Source organism: Pristiophorus japonicus, chromosome 2 (genome assembly GCF_044704955.1).
Source record: "Pristiophorus japonicus isolate sPriJap1 chromosome 2, sPriJap1.hap1, whole genome shotgun sequence".
Classification (NCBI taxonomy): Eukaryota; Metazoa; Chordata; class Chondrichthyes; family Pristiophoridae; genus Pristiophorus; species Pristiophorus japonicus.
In genome coordinates this window covers 208,407,921-208,427,375 of record NC_091978.1, presented here as the reverse complement: position 1 = coordinate 208,427,375, position 19,455 = coordinate 208,407,921, and the positions used below count along the sequence as shown (strand labels likewise).

Below are 19,455 nucleotides of genomic sequence, written 5' to 3'. Positions count from 1 at the left end.
TGAATAAATATCTTGTTATTTACTAGCTTAATTTTAAGTTTCTGTTGATCCTGTGAGGCTGCCTGAAACCCAATTTAACTGTATAGGTAGAAATCTCTGGATTTGTGCAACTGTTGCTTTATACTTATGCATCTAGAAAATACATTGTAGATTCGGAGATGAATTTGAAACTTTCTCTCAACAGTTTGTTGAATTTCTGAGTTTGTATATGGAATGACTGCAGTCAAATTGGCTCGTACTGTAATATAATTATAGATGAGAAGGGCCATTTGGCCCAACTTAATTTATCTAGCCATGTAGGTTTATAGTTTCTCTCCCATTGCAGTAGCCAATTGTTTCTTAAATAATTCTAGGTTTATTTGCTTGCACTACTCTTTGAAAGTCCATTCCATGTGCTGATTATTCTTTGTGTGAAGAAAAAAATCCCGATGCCAGTTCTAAATTTTCCTTTTACGAGTTTGAACCTATGGCTCTGAGTTCCACTCTCACTATTTAATTTAAAGTAATTTTCTGGATTTACCTTTTCCATAACATTTACAATGTGAATACATCTCTAAGATCACCTCCCAGACTCTTCCTTTCAAGTCTGAAAAGCTGAGGTTTCTCCATTCTTTCCTCAACTCAGCCCTCTAAAACTGGGAATCAGCCTTGTGACTCATCTTTTAACTGCTTCCAGAGCTTGTTTGTTTCCCTCATGTCTTAGTGACCAGAATTCAACTCCATACTGAAGGTATGCTTTGACCACAGTATTAAACAGTAGTAAATCATGCCTTCCTCTGACTTGTATTCTACTGTTTTGGCTGTGTAGTTCAATTTTGTACTGAGTTTATTGATTGCTGCTTTGCATTGGTTGGACATGTTAAGCGTCAAGCCTACTGAGACTCCTACCTCTCTTTCTCCTTTGTCCTTAACTATTTCAGCACCATTCATGGAGTATATGTGCTTCCTATTTTTTCTTCCTATGTGCAGAACTTGACATTTATCTGTATTGAATTTCATCTGTCATTGTTTACACATTTTGTCTAATTACTTCTGTAATTTTTGATTGCCACCATTTTGGTAAGTTTTCCAATCCATTGGTACTTCCCCAGTGTCCAGTAACTCCATCATAACAATTGTCAATGCCTCACAAATCTTCTCCCTGGTCTCCTTCAGTATCCCTCTATCCCTGGAGATTTACTGTTCAGCGAAAGAGAAATAATTGTAAATGTAATAGTATATCATGCGCAAATCCAATTTTGATTTTATAATATATTGTAACCAGTTATAGGAACATCTAATCGGATGTTGTCCCTGACTTTCCTTTCCCATGTCCTAATCAACCCTAATCCCCTTCTCTTTACTGTAGTCACAAGACTCTACAGCACACCGAATGTTTAAATTTGCCGTTTCTTTTGAGTTCAAATGTTGCCATTACCAGAATTTCTCTCTTTTCTGTTGTTATGCAGTGCTAGAAGTGTGCATGTGTGGGGTACACAATTGGGCTTAGCCATGATGACCTGCAGAGTCAAAAAGGCAGTTAACATCATGGCTCACTTTCTCATCACCATAATTGCCATCACAAAATCTTGTCAAATGTTTTTTGAAACTTGATTACTCTCCATCCACCATTGGCGGTTGTGCTTTCAATCGCCTAAATCTTAAATTCTGGAATTCCTTCCCTAAACCTCTCTGCCTCTCTACCTCTCTCTTCCTTTAAGGCACTCCTTAACCTCTTTGACCAAGCTTTTGGTCATCGATCCCAATATCTCCTTACATGGCTTGGTGTCAAATTTTGATAATGCTCCTTTGACGTGCCTTGGGACTTTTTACTATGTTAAAGGCGCTATATAAATGCGAGTTGTTCCTATGTCGGTAATTGTTAAAATATGATCTCACTTTATTTTTTTTTTTCACAACCTTTAGCCCTCCTTTGCTCTCAAGGTATTGGCTCCTTAGTGAGGTTTAGCTCAGCATCTGACTGGTTCCCTCGGATACCACACCCAAATTGCTATTATTCCTGTGAGCCATGATGTTAACTGCCTTTTTGACTGTGCAGGTCATCATGGCTAAGCCCAATTGTGTACCCAACACATGCACACTTCTAGCAGTAATCATTGGATTGCAATCGGGGACCGGAACCTTAACTCAAGCCGCTGAAGCCAATTGTAGCAATCCTTCTGTTGCCTTGACTGAGATCAACTCACTCACAGATTTGGAATCTGTGACCTTCCTGGTCTATGGGTCTCGGCTACTTCCTGGTGAACTCACTGAGTGAACTGGGAGTCTGTCTCGTACAACTATTTAGCTCAATATGCCTATCAAGCCAGTCTTCCTTCCTATGTCACCATAATAACTTCAAAAATAAACACTAATTCTGCAGTCTTTTTAAATAAGTACAATAGTTTTTCTTTATTTTTAATTTAGTTTGTGATTCATTTTCTAAAGCGGTGATTTTAACTGGGGACGGGAGTTGTGCAGGCAGGAGTCAACAACAACTTTGTATTTATACAGCGCCCTTAACACAGTAAAACTTCACGAGCAGTATGAAACAAAATTTGCCACTGAGCCTCATAAGGAGAAATTAGGGCAGGTGACCAGAAGCTTGATCAAATAGGTAAGTTTTAAGGGGTGTCTTAAAGGAGGAAAGAGAGACTGAGAGGTTTATGGAGTGAATTCCAGAACTCAGGGCTTTGTCAGCTGAAGGCACAGCCAACAATGGTGGCGTGTTTAAAATCAGGGATGCTCAAGAGGCCAGAATTCGAGGAGAGCAGATATCTGGGGGGAGGTGGGGGGGGAAGGTTGTGAGGCTGGAGGATTTAGAAATAGGGAGGGACGAGGCCATGGAAGGATTTTAAAACAATGATGAGAATTTTAAAATCGAGGAGTGGCTTAACTGGGAGCCAATGTAGGCCAGCGAACATGGGAGATGGGGGAACACGACTTGATGCGAGTTGGGACACAAGCAGCAGAGTTTTTGATGACCTCACGTTTACGTAGGGTAGAATGTGGGAGGCCATTGGAATAGTCAAGTCCAGGGGTAACAAAGACATAGATGAGGGTTTCAGCAGCAGATAAGCTGAGGAAGGGGCGGAGTCGGGTGATGTTACAGGGGTGGAAAAAGGCGGTCCTAGTTATGGCACATATGTGATTGGAGGCTCATTTCAGGATCAAATATGACACCAAGGTTATGAACAGTCTGGTTCAGCCTCAGATAGATGCTCTGGAGAAGGATGGAGTCGGTAGCTATGGAACGGAGTTTGTGGTGGGGAACAAAGACAATGGCTTCGGTCTTCCCAATATTTAATTGGAGAAAAGGATATTGGAGTCGAGGATAGATCCTTGGGGGAAGGCAGAGGTAACTATGCGGGAGTGAGAAGAGAAACCATTACAGATGATTCTTTGGCTACAATTAGATCGATGAAAATGGAACCGGACGAGTGCAGTCCCACCCAGCTGGATGACAGTGGAGAGGTGTTGGAGGAGGATGGAGTGGTCAGCCGTGTCAGGGGCTGCAGACAGGTTGAGAAGGATGATGAGGGAGAGTTAACCTTTGTCGCAGTCACGTAGGACGTCATTTGTGACTTTGATGAGCCGTTTCGGTACTGTGGCATGGGATGTAAACCTAATTGGAGGGATTCAAACACTGAGATCCGGGAAATATGGGGATGGATTTGGGCAACACTTTTAAGGACTATGGAGGTTGGGGGTGGGGCAGTAGATTGTATAGGTGGAAAGATCATGGAATGGTTTTTTGAGGAGAGAAATGATGACGGCAAATTTGAAGGAAAGGGGGACAGTATCTGAGGAGATAGAACTGTTAATATCAGCTAACAAGGGAGCCAGAAAAGGAAGTTGGGTGGTCAGCAGTTTAGTGAGACTAGGGTCAAGGGAGCAGGAAGTCTCATGGGCAAGATGAGCTTGGAGAGGGCATCAGGAGAGATCGGAGATAAACAGGAGAAAACTGCAGGGCTAGGGCGGGGGGGGAGCCTTGGAGGACGTTTGGCCCGGTGGGCTAGGGGAAGGAAGGGAAATGGCAGAGACTGCTGATTGGATGGTCTCAATCTTGGAAACAAAGACGTCCATAAGCTCCTCACTTGTTGGAGCTGAGTGTGGAGAAGACCAGGGAGAGAGGCATTTAAGAAGACTGTTTGCAATGGAGAAAAGAAGCTGGGGGTTATCTTCACATTCCAGAATGATCATGGAATAGTGAGCAGTTTTGGCAGATGAGAGCATGACCCGATAGTGCTTTATGGGGTCCAGCCAGATCTGGTGGTGAATGACTAAATTAGTTGTCCACCACATTCACTGGGTAAATCTGTTAATGGGTAGATGACAGAAGATCAGTGGGAGGTGTTCAAAAAATTTTTTTGTGATACAGAACCAGTTTATACCCCTAAGGGCGAAGAGCTCTACTTGCCAAAAAGCATACCAAAAATGCAAAAAATAACACACATCCTGTCGAATGGAAAAGATACGAACAATGGCAAAGGGTGACAAAAACAGATAGTAAGAGCTACAAAAGGGGAGAATGAAAAGAAATGCGCAAGGGACATCAAAATGAACACATTTTTTACAATGGTATTTGGAAAAAGAGGATGGTCAGGAACAATGTTAGTCCCTTGAAAACTGATAACCATGATATATTGTCAATGATAAGGAAATGGCAGACATGTTGAATAATTACATTGCATCGGTATTTACAGTAGAGGAAGAGGATAGAAACGTAGAAAATAGGTGCAGGAGTAGGCCATTCGGCCCTTCGAGCCTGCACCGCCATTCAATAAGATCATGGCTGATCATTCCCTCAGTACTCCTTTCCTGCTTTCTCTCCATAGCCCTTTAGCCGTAAGGGCCATATCTAACTCCCTCTTGAATATATCCAATGAACTGGCATCAACAACTCTCTGCGGTAGGGAATTCCACAGGTTAACAACTCTCTGAGTGAAGAAGTTTCTCCTCATCTCAGTCCTAAATGGCCTACCCCTTTTTCTAAGACTCTGTCCCCTGGTTCTGGACTTCCCCATCATCGGAAAAATTCTTCCCGCATCTAACATGTCCAGTCCCGTCAGAATCTTGTAAGTTTCTATGAGATCCCCTCTCATCCTTCTAAACTCCAGTGTATAAAGGCCCAATTGATCCAGTCTCTCCTCATATGTCAGTCCAGCCATCCTGGGAATCAGTCTGGTGAACCTTCGCTGCACTCCCTCAATAGCAAGAACGTCCTTCCTCAGATTAGGAGACCAAAGCTGAACACAATATTCCAGGTGAGGCCTCACCAAGGGCCCTGTACAGCTGCAGTAAGACCTCCCTGTTCCCATACTCAAATCCCCTAGCTATGAAGGCCAACATACCATTTGACGCCTTCAGCACCTGCTGTACCTGCATGCCAACTTTCAATGACTGATGTACCATGACACCCAGGGTTGCACCTCCCCTTTTCCTAATCTGCCGCCATTCAGATAATATTCTGCCTTTGTGTTTTTGCCCCCAAAGTGGATAACCTCACATTTATCCACATTATACTGCATCTGCCATGCATTTGTCCACAGACCTAACCTGTCCAAGTCACCCTGCAGCCTTTTAGCGTCCTCCTTACAGCTCACACCGCCACCCAGTTTAGTGTCATCTGCAAACTTGGAGATATTACACTCAATTCCTTCATCTAAATCATTAATGTATATTGTAAATAGCTGGGGTCCCAGCACTGAGCCCTGAGGCACCCCACTAGTCACTGGCTGCCATTCTGAAAAGGACCCGTTTATCCCGACTCTCTGCTTCCTGTCTGCCAACCAGTTCTCTATCCACGTCAGTACATTACCCCCAATATTCTTTGCATTTACACAGGAAGACCTCCTTGATTATTATTTACGAAGCCTTGTTTTCCTCTCTCTTACAGATTCACTTTCTACATTCTTGCTTTCCAATTGCAGCTTTACTTCCTTGTTCTTAGGTTCCCATCCCCCTGCCAAGCTAATTTAAACTCTCCCCAACAGCACGAGCATAACTCCCCGCATGGATATTGGTCCCGGCGCTGTTGAGGTGCAACCTGTCCAGTTTGTACAGGTCCCATCTCCCCCAGAAGCGGTCCCAATGCCTCAGGAATTTAAAGCCCTCCCTCCTGCATCAACCATGCATTCATCCTCTCTATTCTTCTGTTCTTGTACTCATTAGCACATGGCACCGGTAGTAACCTGGAGATAATTACCTTTGAGGTCCTACCGTTTAACTTTTCTCCTTGTTCCCTAAATTCTGCCTGTAGGACCTCATCCCTCTTTCTACCTGTCATTGGTCCCGATATGGACCACGACCTCTGGCTGTTCATCCTCTCCCCCCAGAATGTCCTGTGTCTGCTCTGTGATATCCTTGACCCTGGCACCAGGGAGGCACCATACCATCCTGGAGTCATGTCTCTATTCCCATAGTTATTGAATCCCCTACCACTCTTTAAAGCTTTTTTATTCTTTGTCCCTCCCCCCCCCCCGCCCCGTAAGCTGAGCCACCCGTGGTGCCTTGGACTTGGCTCAGGCTGCACTCCCCAGAGGCTCCATCGCTCTCACCGGTGGTTAGAAACCGAGGTGGACTCGGGGAGTTGGGGGGGGGGGGGTGCGGGGAGAACTCCTGCACTACCTGCCGAGTGTTCTTCCTCCGTCTGGTGCTCACCCACTTCCCTCTACCTGCATACTTAACTGCGGGGTGACCACCTCCTGAAACATGCTATCCACGTAGCTCTCAGCCTCGCGGATGCACCATAGTGACTCTAGCCGCTGTTCAAACTCCGAAACGTAGGGCTTGAGCAGTTGAAGCTGGAGACACCTCCTGCACACATGGAAGTCTAGGCTGCGCGAAGCGTCCAGGACTTCCCACATGCCGCCGGACATGCACTCTACAGAACTGAGCTGCCCTTCCATCCCTCTAATTAGACTTATCTGTTATAAAAGAGAAAGAGGAGAGATACTTATCAATCAACCAGCCAATGACTTACCTGCCCGGATGAGGGCTGTGAGTGGGCAGTGGTCGGAAATGCAGTTTGAAGCCGAATCTGAAATCAGCAGGGCGCAGGGGAGTAATGCACTCGGCAGCGGGAGGCCCGGAAGTCAGCAAAGAGCAGGAGGCCGGAGGCCGTCGAGCAGCGGGAGGCCCGGAGGCTGGCAAGGAGCGGGAAGCCCAGAGGTCGGCAAGGAGCGGGGGGCCGGCAAGGACATCTTTGAGTACCGACCATAGCAGCTCTTCCCCTGTCTACATCAACCCTCTCTACAACATGGCTTGTCTCTTTAACAAATATTACCACTCACCTTTTCTTATCCTTCTTAAATATATTAGAACCCAATATGTTTTTTGTCATGTATTCAACTATCATTGTAACCCTAAGCTGATCGAAGTTGTACACCTTGAGAACATTGACCACAAGGGGATGAACTTGTGGGAGACACTCCTAACCTGGACTTTCAGGTATACAAGGGGAAGCAACACCCACCGTCTCTCTCTTGAGGCCTTGGTAATAAAGGCAACTGGTCACAGAGTGACCTTCTCTCAAGTATGGGCCTCGTGTGCATTTATACTGTATCGTAAGGACATATCATTGGCGATGAGAAACTGGGATTTAAACCACGCGAGCATGGCCACTAGCAGCACAGAAGAGAGGTACTGTGTTGGTGATGATTGGGACGACTTTATTGAGAGACTACAGCAAAGTTTTGTCACTAAAGAATGGTTGGGACAGGATTCGGCCGTCAAACGCAGGGCTCATCTCCTGACGGTTTGTGGATCCAGAGCGTACTCCCTGATGAAGGACCTTCTAGCGCCAGAGAAGCCGGCGGACAAGACGTTCGAAGAGCTCAGTAAGTTGATCGGGGAACACCTTAAACCAGCGAGCAGCATGCACATGACGAGGCACCGGTTTTACACGCACGAGTGGCGAGAAGGGCAAAGCGTTCCTGACTTCGTGGCAGATCTCTGGCGACTGGCGAGCCTATGTAAGTTCACAGATGCATGTAGAGCAGAGATGCTGCGAGACTTTTTTATTGAGGGCATCGGGCACGCTGGGGTCTTCAGGAAACTGATTGAGACCAAAGACTTGACCTTGGAAGCGGTGGCTCTGATAGCCCAGACATTTATCTCAGGGGACGAAGAGACCAGAATGATATATGACAAAAATCTTGGCTCAAATGCGGCAAATGACCAGGAAGTCAACATTGTTAACGCGGCACACAGTTCTCTAGGCAGACAAGGGCAATTGGACATGTCCCAGTATGTAGTCGAACCCAAAGGGGGAATTCAACAGAGACAATGGCTAGCTGAACGGCGATTCACGCCATGGCAAGGGACAATGCGGCCAGTAATGGGGCCATCAACACCTGTCAATAGTGCGCTTAAGGACAGTCACAGACACAGTCAGAGACGATCGACTGGTAATGGACCTTTTGTTTCCAACAACGGGGCCTCCAGCTCATGCTGGAGGTGTGGAGGCAAACACCCAGCCAGAGCTTGCAGATATCAGCAATATACCTGCAGAAACTGCAACGTCAGCGGTCACTTGACGCATATGTGCAGGAAGCCTGCAGCCAGGTTGATGTATGAGGAGGACGGGCCCGATGTAAGTTCAAAAAGGAGTTAGATGTAGTCCGTGCTACTAGGGGGAATCAAGGGGAATGGCGAGAAAGCAGTAATGGGTTACTGAAGTTGCATGTTCAGCCATTAACTCATTGAATGGTGGTGCAGGCTCGAAGGGCCGAATGGCCTACTCCTGCACCTATTTTCTATGTTCTATGTCTATGTAAGCCCTATGAGGCCAAATGAATAATGGAGGAAATCGCTGGAAGCTGAAGTTCAGCGAGTTCATGTGGAGCACATATACAGTTCATATAGCAGGATGCCACCGATAATGATGAAAGTGCTCCTCAATGGCATCCCAGTATTAATGGAGCTAGACACGAGGGCCAGCCAGTCCCTGATGAGTATCAAACAGTTCAAAAGGTTGTGGGTGTCCAAGGCCAAGCGGCCAAAATTATTGCCGATTGACGCACAACTACGGAGGTATACAAAGGAGATCATCCAGTGCTGGGCAGCGCCACGGTAGTCGTGACCCACAAAGATTCGGAGAACAGGTTGCCACTCTGGATTGTCCCGGGGGATGGTCCCGCACTACTGGGGAGGAGCTGGCTTGCTGTCATGAACTGGAAATGGGGCGATGTCAATGCAATTTCTTCTGTGGAGTGAGTATCATGCCCACAGGTCCTGGACAAATTTGACTGATTATTTCAACCCGGCATCGGCACTTTCATGGGGGCCAAAGTAGTGATTCACATAAACCCGGACACCAGGCCAGTACACCACAAGGCCAGAGCGGTGCCATACGTGATGCGGGAAAAGATAGAATGTGAATTGGACCGCCTGCTGAGGGAAGGCATCATCTCGCCAGTCGAATTCAGTGACTGGGCGAGCCCAATCGTGCCGGTGCTCAAGGCGGATGGGTCGGTCAGGATATGTGACAATTACAAGGCCACCATCAATTGGGTGTCACTCCAAGACCAGTACCCGCTACCGAGAGCGGTAGTATAATATCCCAGAAATCTCAAGGAAACTAATATTGAATCGGTGACAGGGACTTAACAAAATTAACATAAGCAAAATAACAGTAATGAAGAAAATAATGGCACTAAAGAATGACAAATCCCCAAGGCCCAGATGGTTTCCATCCCAGGAATTTAAAAGAAGTAGGTGAGCACATTGCAGATGCCCTAACTATAATCTTCCAAAGTTCTCTCTAATCAGGAAGCATTCCTTTAGATTGGAAAATTGCGCATGTCACTCCGTTAACTGAGGGGGAAACCAGGGAATTATACACCAGGGATAATGGGCAGATACTCTAATTAGCAGGATGTGATTAGTGACGTCCCGCAGGGATCTGTGTTGGGGCCTCAACTATTCACTGTATTTACTAACGACTTGGATAATAGGACAGAAAGCCAATGTGTGCCGATGACACAAAGATAGGTGGCATTGTAGCCAGTGTAGATGGAAACATAACATTACAGAGATATTGATAGATTAAGTGAATGGGCTAAACTGTGGCAAATGGATTTCAATGTAGGCAAATGTGAGGTCATCCTCTTTGGAACTAAAAAGGTTAGAACAGAGTACTTTCTAAATGATGAAAAGTTAAAAACAGTGTAGGTACATAGATCATTAACAATGTCATGAATTAGTACAGAAAATAATCAAAAAGGCTATTGGAATGCTAGCCTTTATATTTAGAGGACTAGAATGCAAGGGAGTAAAAGTTATGCTACAGCTACACAAAATCTTGGTTAGACCACATCTGGAGTACTGTGAGCATTTCTTGGCACCACACCTTCGGAAGGATATATTGGCCTTGGAGGGAGTGCAGTATTGGATTACCAGAATGACATCTGGTAACTCCAGGGGTTAAATTATATGGTGGGAGGGATTACACAAATCCCTCCCACCATATCCAGGGTTGGATGCCCTGGAATTTAGACGGTTAAGGGGTGATTTGATCAAAGTTTCAAGAAATTAAGATCATAACCAGTGTGAAGGCAGCGAGATAGGTGTGAGTTATTTTAACTGCCCGATTGCTGTGTTTCCATCAGACAGGCAGTGTTAAAAAAGGCCCACAAGTTCCTTGTGAAATGCTACTTTAGTTCCCAAAATAATTAATTTTGTTATTCATATACAAACATTAATGTTTACCAAAAAATAACTTTTAATTCTATATTTTGAGAATCAAAAAGCATTAATGTGTCTCCTCTAAACTTAGAAAATATTAATTTGATATCTTGCAAAATTTCACTTCTAGTTGATCACTACAATTGAAAATATCTGCAAGCTCACATTAATTAACAGTTTTCTTTTAAATTGAGAACTTTTGAATGGTTGCAGCATTGAAGGGATTGAAGTAGTTCGACAAATATTGTGCCTTTTTTCTTTCGCAGATGGAAACAAATCCCAAATCACTGGGAATGTAGATGTCTCAGAACAACAAAGTAATGAAACAGTAAACAGTAAAGGAGGGAAAAGGATGAAGAAGACCAACAAAAAAGGTCATTTTGATTTCTTCTGTTTAGTACTATGGATATTAGAAGATGACATGGTCCATATAGGATTATAGAATGATACAACACGGAAGGAGGCCATTCGGCCTTTTGATAAATGCAGAACTAAGTTAACAGGCACTTTTTTTTAGATTACATTTTCTGTATAGTTGGAATGTATTGGAATTTTATACTGAAGTGGATTTTATTTGTCCAGATGTTATCTTAAGTGAGACTTGTGTTTACTGTGCTCTGTCTAGAACAAGGTAAAGGTTTGTCAACTGCCAAGTCTGTAACCAAAAGCAGAAGGATCAGGAGAGCAGTAGAATCCTCCGATGAAAGGCAAGTATAGCATCAGTGGATTGTTTATCATTAGAACTGATTTCACATACCAATAAATACTGTTATTTATGATCCCTCTGAAAGCTATTGAAACATTTCAGCCACAAATGGCAATGGTACCTCTATCTGGGTTTGGTGTTTCAAACCCTTATCTCTCAAGAAACCCTGTCCTGTAAGCATTAATGTACAGTATGCATTGGGGGGGTGCAAACGGTGAAGGAATTGACAAATACCCTTCCAGATGCACAGATCAGCATCTGACATTTAGGGAGTATTAGAAATCAGTTAGGGATGTGGCTCCATTCTTTCTCTCATACTTGTTGATCTCCTGTGTCTCAATGTTGTCTAGGTTTGGTTAACAGAATAACTTGCCCCTTTGGCAGGAGATGATGTATGGAGAAAATAGTTTTTTTGTTTACTTCATATAATTTATAATACTTTAATTTAAATTAAAAATGATGGGGTTTAATTTCTTCAGGTACTGTACTCGTTGATTGCTTTGTGTGCTATTTTATAGAAACATAGAAAATAGGAGCAGTAATAGGCCATTCGGTCCTTCGAGTCAGTACTGCCATTCAATATGATCATGGCTGATCCTCTATCTCAACACCATATTCCCGCTTTTATTAACCTGTTTATAATAAAATGAAGGAATGAAACCCCTATAATGTCAAATCAAGAACAATTAGGCATTAAAGCATGCTGCTGCCCTCCTTCTCTTTCTCTTTTCCCCCCCCCCCCCCACCAACAAAAATTTAATGAGTGCAAATTCACTGTTTTTTGTATAGCTGTGTTCTGAGATATGGGCTATCTTCAGCTTTTCTTTGAATCTATTTTTCCATCATTTTGGGCCCAAGTTTCGGGCCGCGCCTAGAACGGCGCAGCCCCGACCTGGACGCCCGTTTTTCGCGCCTGAAAGCGCACCTAAAAAATACCTGCAGATTCTCCGGCTCCCTGCAGGTCCTTTGCAGCTCGGCGCAGTGCACCACGAGCTGTGGGGGGCGGAGCCAGGTCCCTGCAGTAGCTCCAGGCGCCCGAAACTGTGTGGGAGAGGCCCGAAGCACGCAGTGCCCAGCCCTGGCCGAATGGCCTCACTGGGGCTGCGAGGATCAGGCTGCACCTCCCTCGTCCAGCAACTGCTCTGGCTCCAGCTGGCTTGCTCAAGTGCCCACCTCCCGCTCCGCTCTCTTGCTCCCGTTCCGACCCCCCAGCTCCCGCTCCGACCCCCTCCCGGACCCCCAGCTCCCGCTCCACTCCCTCCCCGGACTCCCGCTCCGACCCCCTCCCGGACCCCCAGCTCCCGCTCCACTCCCCCCCCGGACCCCCCCCCCCCCAACCCCCCCCCCTGCCCAGCTCCCGCTCGGACAACCCCTACCCCCTCCCAGCTCCTGCTCCGACGACCCTCCCCTTCCCCAGCTCTGGCCTCCCCCGGCCACCTACCTTTAACTCCTTCGGTGGGGCCCGCCCGCCCGGCATCTTGCTGGGGCGGGCCCTGCCCCAAGTCTTGGGCCCGGCTTCTTAACGTCAGCCGGGCCCGTTCAGCCTCCTCCCTCTCCTCTCCCCCTCCCTCTCTCCCTCCTCCCTCCCTCTCACCCCCCCTTCCTCCCGCTCACCCTCCCTTCCTCTTTCCCCCCCACCTCCCTCCCTCCCTCCCCCCTCCTCCTCCTCCCTCCCTCTCCTCGCTGTCAGAAACACAGACACTGACTGACAGAGAGACTGACAGACAGAGAATGAGCGAGAGACACACAGACAGACAGAGAGACACACACTGGGGGAGCCCCGTCCCAGCACGCTGTTGGCGGGCTCCCGGTGCTGCAGTGAGTAGAAATTTTTTTATTTATTGCCTTTTTAATTTTTTTAATTTTTTATTAATTTTTTTTGATTGATTTATTGATGTATTTATCATTTATTATTGATGATGGCTCTTTATTTGTAAAACTGAAGTGGTTAATGTTTGTAAACTTCCCTTTAAACCCCCACCCCCCCCCCCATTCCCTACGCCTGATTTGTAACCTACGCCTGATTTTTTAAGTGCAGGCAAGGTTTTTCTGAGCGTACAAAAATCTACACTTACTCCATTCTAAGTTAGTTTGGATTAAGTTTTCACTGCCTAAACTTTCAAAACGGGCGTAAGTGGCCGGACACGCCGGCTTTTGAATAAAAAAAATCTGTTCCAAACTGAAACTGTTCTAACTGACTAGAACTGGAGCAAATTAAATGCCGAGAATTGCAATTTCTAAGATACTCCATTCTAAACCAGTTGCTCCAAAAAAACAGGAGCGACTCAGGCCAAAACTTGGCCCCTTTAAAAGGGCAATCTAGAAAGCATTGACAAGTCATCTTTCATGTGTATGTTACAGATTTTCTTGTACACTATAGGAAAAATCTATTTGGATCCAAAAATGATATATTAGCTTTGAACTGCACTGCTTTTTTTAAAAAAAAAACCTTCACCTCCTTTGGAGATCTCAAGGACTTTGGCAAATTAGTTGTAATACATAATGTTTTGTAATGTGTGAAGAATATTGCGTTACATATGTGATCAGCATAACTTTGTTTTTTTGTAAAAAAAAACAACATTCAGAATTAAAGTGTATAATTGTACCCAATAATATTTGCCAAGATACCAGGAGAACTCCCCCGCTCTTCTTCAAATAGTGCCATGTGATCTTTTATGTCGACCTAAGAGGGCAGATGGGGCCTCCGTTTATCATCTCACCCGAAAGGACGGTACTGTTGACAGTGCAGGACTCACTCAGTACTGCACTGGAGTATCAGCCTAAATTATATTGCATGGTTGTTTGGCTTTAGATTAGAGCAGTGTTATGAATTAGACAATTTCTGACTAGCCACAGATTTGGCTACATCAATACGATTTTAGCCACATGCACTAATTTTAGTAGAAAATGCCTTCTTACATTTGCACAATACAGGTAAATGTGCATCGCGTGTATATTTACGTAACAAACATATACCATCATTCAGTAACCAAGAAAGTAAGGCACTCAAGCACTCTGATTTTGTCTTACCATTTTGCTCTCAAAAAAGGTTAAAGTACGTATGCACATGCTGTGTGAATGAGTATTGAGATCACGTTACCAATGACCATGTCTACGTGCACTTTATTTATTAATCAATTGCAATTAGCCACATCTGCTATTTAAATTTTCTCTGCAATCACATTCCACCCATAAGAACACTACCTAGATTCTAGCAATAATTTTCTCAGGGATACAGCATCCATGACACTTCAGTTGAGAAGAAATCATTCTATGATGTTGCCTTAACTTTGAATTCTGTGGTAAGTGGGTTATCATATACTCCTAGGAATAAAATGACAGAGGTTAGCTGCACAGGTTTGGAACCTCAGACAGTACACCTGGACCTCCAGAAGTGCAAATTCTATTTGTGAACTTTGTTCCTGATCTCCAACTCCAATCTCTTGCAATTCTTGACCCTGCTGTTCCAATTCCAACTGAATTTTCAGGTAGAATCCTGTCCTGATGAAGCAGTTAACTGTTTTTAGTAGAACACTCTCCTGCCAGCAAGGTCAGATGGTGCTAGAAGAGCTGGTCTGCCAGCATTTTTGTTTGTTTGTTAGGTCGTGCACTAGAGTGAGGTCAGGTACTGTTGCTTACATTGAATAAAATGTTTCTAGTATATAGAGCATTGTGTGTAAACTTGTAAGGATTTGATGTTTTAATTTGTTGACGCACATATTGTATGTGTGTCATTTTTTGGGAGCTGAAAAGTAAGGAGTTGTCTTGAGTCGCCTTAAATGAACGTGTACGTGGTATACCAGAAGCAGCAACACCAATGTATAATAAAATGTCAAAGGAGCAGCAGTATAATAGTTGTGTGATACATGTAATGTATCAGTGCAATAATATGATAAAGTGAGAGATTACATAGCCTGGAGGGAGAATTGTATAATAGTGAGTTGATAGGCGGGTGTCAGACACAAAATTTGGGGTAGAATTTTTGAGGGGATTCTCCCAATTTCCTGCCATAATATCAATACAGGTACGTCTGAAATCCCGAATCCTCGGGACCGAGTCCGTGTCGGTTTTTGGATTTTGCCAGATTTCGGACAAGAACATCAATAATATGAAATCCAGAATCCTCAGGACTGAATCCATGCCGGATTTCCGGTTTTGCCAGATTTCGGACCTCTCCGTCCACCAATCCTCCGCTCCTCGCCGATTCACGCCGCTCGCCGATTCCTTTCACTCCTCGGCGATTCACACGGCCCCCTGGCACTGCATTTTTTACAGGTTTCCTCGTCCCTCGCTGCCCGATGTCGCCTGAAAAATGTCCGGTTTTCGGACAATTACGATTTTTGGAATTCCAGATTCGGGACGTTGTACCTGTATAAACGGCTGTTTCCATGGAGTTTGCAACAATGTTACTGCAGAAGATTGAGGAAACCATCACAGAAATCAGGCACATATATTTATATATCATCATATATTTAGATTTATCTATAGTTAGATATGTTTAGACAATTACATTTCTAAATCAGGCATACTGTGGTAATCATCTATTTTGTTTCTAATTATATAATGGGTAGGAACAATGAGCAGCTTGCATAACTGAGATAAGTACAGAACACAGAGTTGTATTTGTGTACTCAATTATTTTTCAGTTTTTATTCATCAGCGGTACAGGCGATCCATTAGGATTTTGGAAACATTGTTGGCTCTACAATTTTTGATAAAGAAAACTGAAAATCCTGAGTTTCATGCATAGCCTCCTTTCTCATAAGAATGTAGTTGCTGGTGTGTTGCAACTCATGTTTATTTTAAACTTTTTTTGATAATTAATTTTATTTTAGTGATGGCCAAGACTTTGCAATTCCAGCTTCTTCAGTATCAACAAGACCTTCAAGACGAGCAAAAACAGCAGCAATGGAGAAAACAAAAATGAATCTCACTCGATTATTAAACAAGGGAGATGATTAGTTCAAAAAACCTTATTTCTGAGAGGCAATGTTTTATGTGATTTTTTTAATTTAGTGTCATATAAATCATATATGATTTTCTGTGTGATTGTAGTTATTAAAGAGTGTTAAAGTGCGATGCTACTATATTTAGCAGCATTTCTTTTAGCTTTTTAGCTTACCATGCCAGTATTTCTTCAAGGCATGAGCATCTTTTTATTATGGTGATGCAGATATGCATCCCGAAGATGCTCCATAATACCTTGAGCTAAAAGTTCTAAACAATGAGAGCAATGGATTCAGTAGCAATGTTGTGCTTCACATCAAGTATCTGCTTTCACTGATCTGGGAGCCAAGAATGATTATTGGCTATGTTTGTGAACTTTTAGGTTGTGGATATTGGTGCTGCCTGATGCATTTTTTAAATAATGTTACTTAACTTTTCTACAAAAAAATCTTTCCACTGGGCACCCACTTAAACAATAAAGGTGTCTTATTAATCTGAGCTATATTAGTAATATATGATTACTTCATTCTTAATTTCTGGTTCTTAAAACAGTTGGGGTGCTAAAGGGCCAAGGAAATGTTTAAATATAATCTCTAGAAAAGGCTAGAGTCTTGCCCTCAGTGAAGTTAGACTCTAATTGATTTTATGCCAATCGAGGCTTGTCTGGCTCCTACTTTTAAGCTAATATTTTTCTTCCCTTGTACTCATTTCTCATTCAAGAATAAAGCTGCCAGAATATTACAAGTGAAAAATATCATTATTAAAATTAATTCCTTATTGCATAACTAGAAAATAGCCATGGTCGTGAGTGACCTTTTCTGGTAGGTGGTAAGCTTGGCACTGCCTGCAACTGGCAATTTCTTCTCAAAATGATACAAATTAAACTTCAACATTTTCTGAATTATAGCAATTGTAATGTATGAGTTTTTTATGATTTTATCGTTATTAAAAAAATCTTGTCTGTAATACTGTATGTGTTGTGAGCTTTTTAAACACAACTTTCCTGTTCTAATGTACCAGACTGTACCCCCATGATCAAATGGTATGCATCTTGTATTGTGTAGCCCAAGGCTAAACCATCATCTTATGCAACAGTAACACTGGGTGAAGGAATTCATGTAGTATTCTCATTTCATCTCTTGTCAATTCAGTAAGAGGAAATGTCAAAAACCAGTGAAACCAATTTAGACATAATCTAGGCAAGTAGAATTGATAGTATATCGTGGCTAAATGTGAAGTTATCCACTTTGGTAGGAAAAACATAAGGACAAATTATTATTTAAATGGTGATGGCTTGGGAAGTGTCAATTTTCAGAAGGACCTGGGTGTCCTTGTACACCAGTCATTGAAAGCAAACATGCAGGCGCAGCAAGCAGTTCGGAAGGCAAATGGTATGTTGGCCTTCATTGCAAGAGGATTTGAGTACAGGAGCAAGGATGTCTTACTACAGTTATACAGGGCCTTGGTGAGACTGCACCTGGAGTATTGTGTGCAATTTTGGTCTCCTTACCTAAGAAAGGATATACTTGCCATAGAGGGAGTGCAGCGAAGGTTCACCATACTGGTTCTTGGGATGGCAGGATTGTCATATGAAGAGAGATTGGGTCGACTAGGCCTGTATTCACTAGAGTTTAGAAGAATGAGAGGGGAATCTCATTGAAAAGTATAAAATTCTGACTGGGTTGGATAGACTGGATGCGGGGAGGATGTTTCCTCTGGCTGGGAAGTCTAGAACAAGGGTTCACAGTCTCAGGATACGGGGTAGGAAATTGAGGACTGAGATGAGGAGAATTTTTTTCACTCGGGGTGGTGAACCTGTGGAATTCTCTACCACAGAAGGCTGTGGAGGCCAAGTCACTGAATATATTTAAGAGGGAGATAGATAGATTTCTAGACACAAAAGGCATCAAGGGGTGTGGGGGAAAAGCAGGAATATGGTGTTGAGATAGAGGATCTGCCATGATCATATTGAATGGCGGTGCAGACTCGAAGGGCTGAATGGCCTACTACTGCTCCTATTTTCTATGTTTCTATACTCTACAGCACAATAACTATTAAAGACGTAAAAATAGTTCCCAAGTTTAATTTACCCGACTGAATCTTTAGACTTTCTCCAGTTTAAATAAACAGTGCAATGTCTCAGTTCCTTGAAATCAAACTTCATGAGATCTATCTTCTGACTGGAATAAAACACTGATGCACGAGGAGCAGAACACCATCAAGTGTGTTTTCTCCAGTTATGTACATATTCAATATTTCTGAGGTATTTCAGAGGGTAATGGTTGGAGAAAGTTGAAGGACCCTTTACAATATCATGATACAACTTACAATAAGGTTATCAAAGTGTTGTTGGGTTGATACCTTAATCTACACTAATTGCAACTTTCTTTGGTTGTGTGTCTCTACAGTGGACTTCTTTGTTGTGTTGACAACCAGAGGCCATTCTACAAAACACCATTGGCAGTGAAAAGTATGAAGAGATGAGGTTGTGATGAATAGTTCTATCACAATTCAGATTCAACAGAGTGGTCTCTGCTGGAATCTCACAGATTTTTTTGCTCAAACACCATTCAATTGATCTTGCACATTTTGTGCACAAGCTTAATTTAAATAAGGCCTCAATGTATGCAAATTGGAGCTACGCAATACAGCCCCTCGAGCCTGCTCCACCATTCAATAAGATCTTCAACCTCAACTCCACTTTTCTCCCTGATCTCCATATCCTTTGATTCCCTTAGAATCCAAAACTCTCTATCTCAACCTTGCTATACTTAATGACTCAGCATCTACAGCACTTTGGGGTAGAGAATTCCAAAGATTCACAACCCCTCTGAGTGATGAAATAGCTCCTCAGCTCAGTATTAAATGGCCGACCCCTTGCTGCCTGGAATGGAGAATCTTAGCTATGAGGACAGATTGGATAGGCTGGGTTTGTTCTCATTGGAACAGAAGAGGTTGAGAGGAGACCTTATTGAGGTGTACAAAATTTTGAGGGGCCAGGATATAATGGACAGCAAGGGCCTATTTTCTTTGGTGGAGGGGTCAATTACGAGGGGGCATAGTTTTAAGGTGGTTGGTGGAAGGTTCAGAGGGGATTTGAGGGTAGGCTGCTTCATGCAGAGGATTGTGGGGGT

The 19,455-nt window shown here is 43.6% G+C and overlaps 1 protein-coding gene across 3 annotated transcripts in view; it reads left to right on the top strand.

The window, feature by feature from the left end:
* The window catches only part of ncapg (non-SMC condensin I complex, subunit G), a 160,487-nt gene extending 143,200 nt beyond the window's left edge, over positions 1 to 17,287 (top strand). For all 3 annotated transcript variants that reach the window (XM_070870781.1, XM_070870779.1, XM_070870780.1), the window contains exons 20-22: positions 10,935 to 11,042; positions 11,294 to 11,375; positions 16,210 to 17,287. In XM_070870781.1, the coding sequence (XP_070726882.1) occupies positions 10,935 to 11,042; positions 11,294 to 11,375; positions 16,210 to 16,336 (317 nt within the window). In that variant the 3' untranslated portion in view covers positions 16,337 to 17,287. The remainder of the gene's footprint in view (positions 1 to 10,934; positions 11,043 to 11,293; positions 11,376 to 16,209) is intronic.
* Positions 17,288 to 19,455: the final 2,168 nt, after the last annotated feature.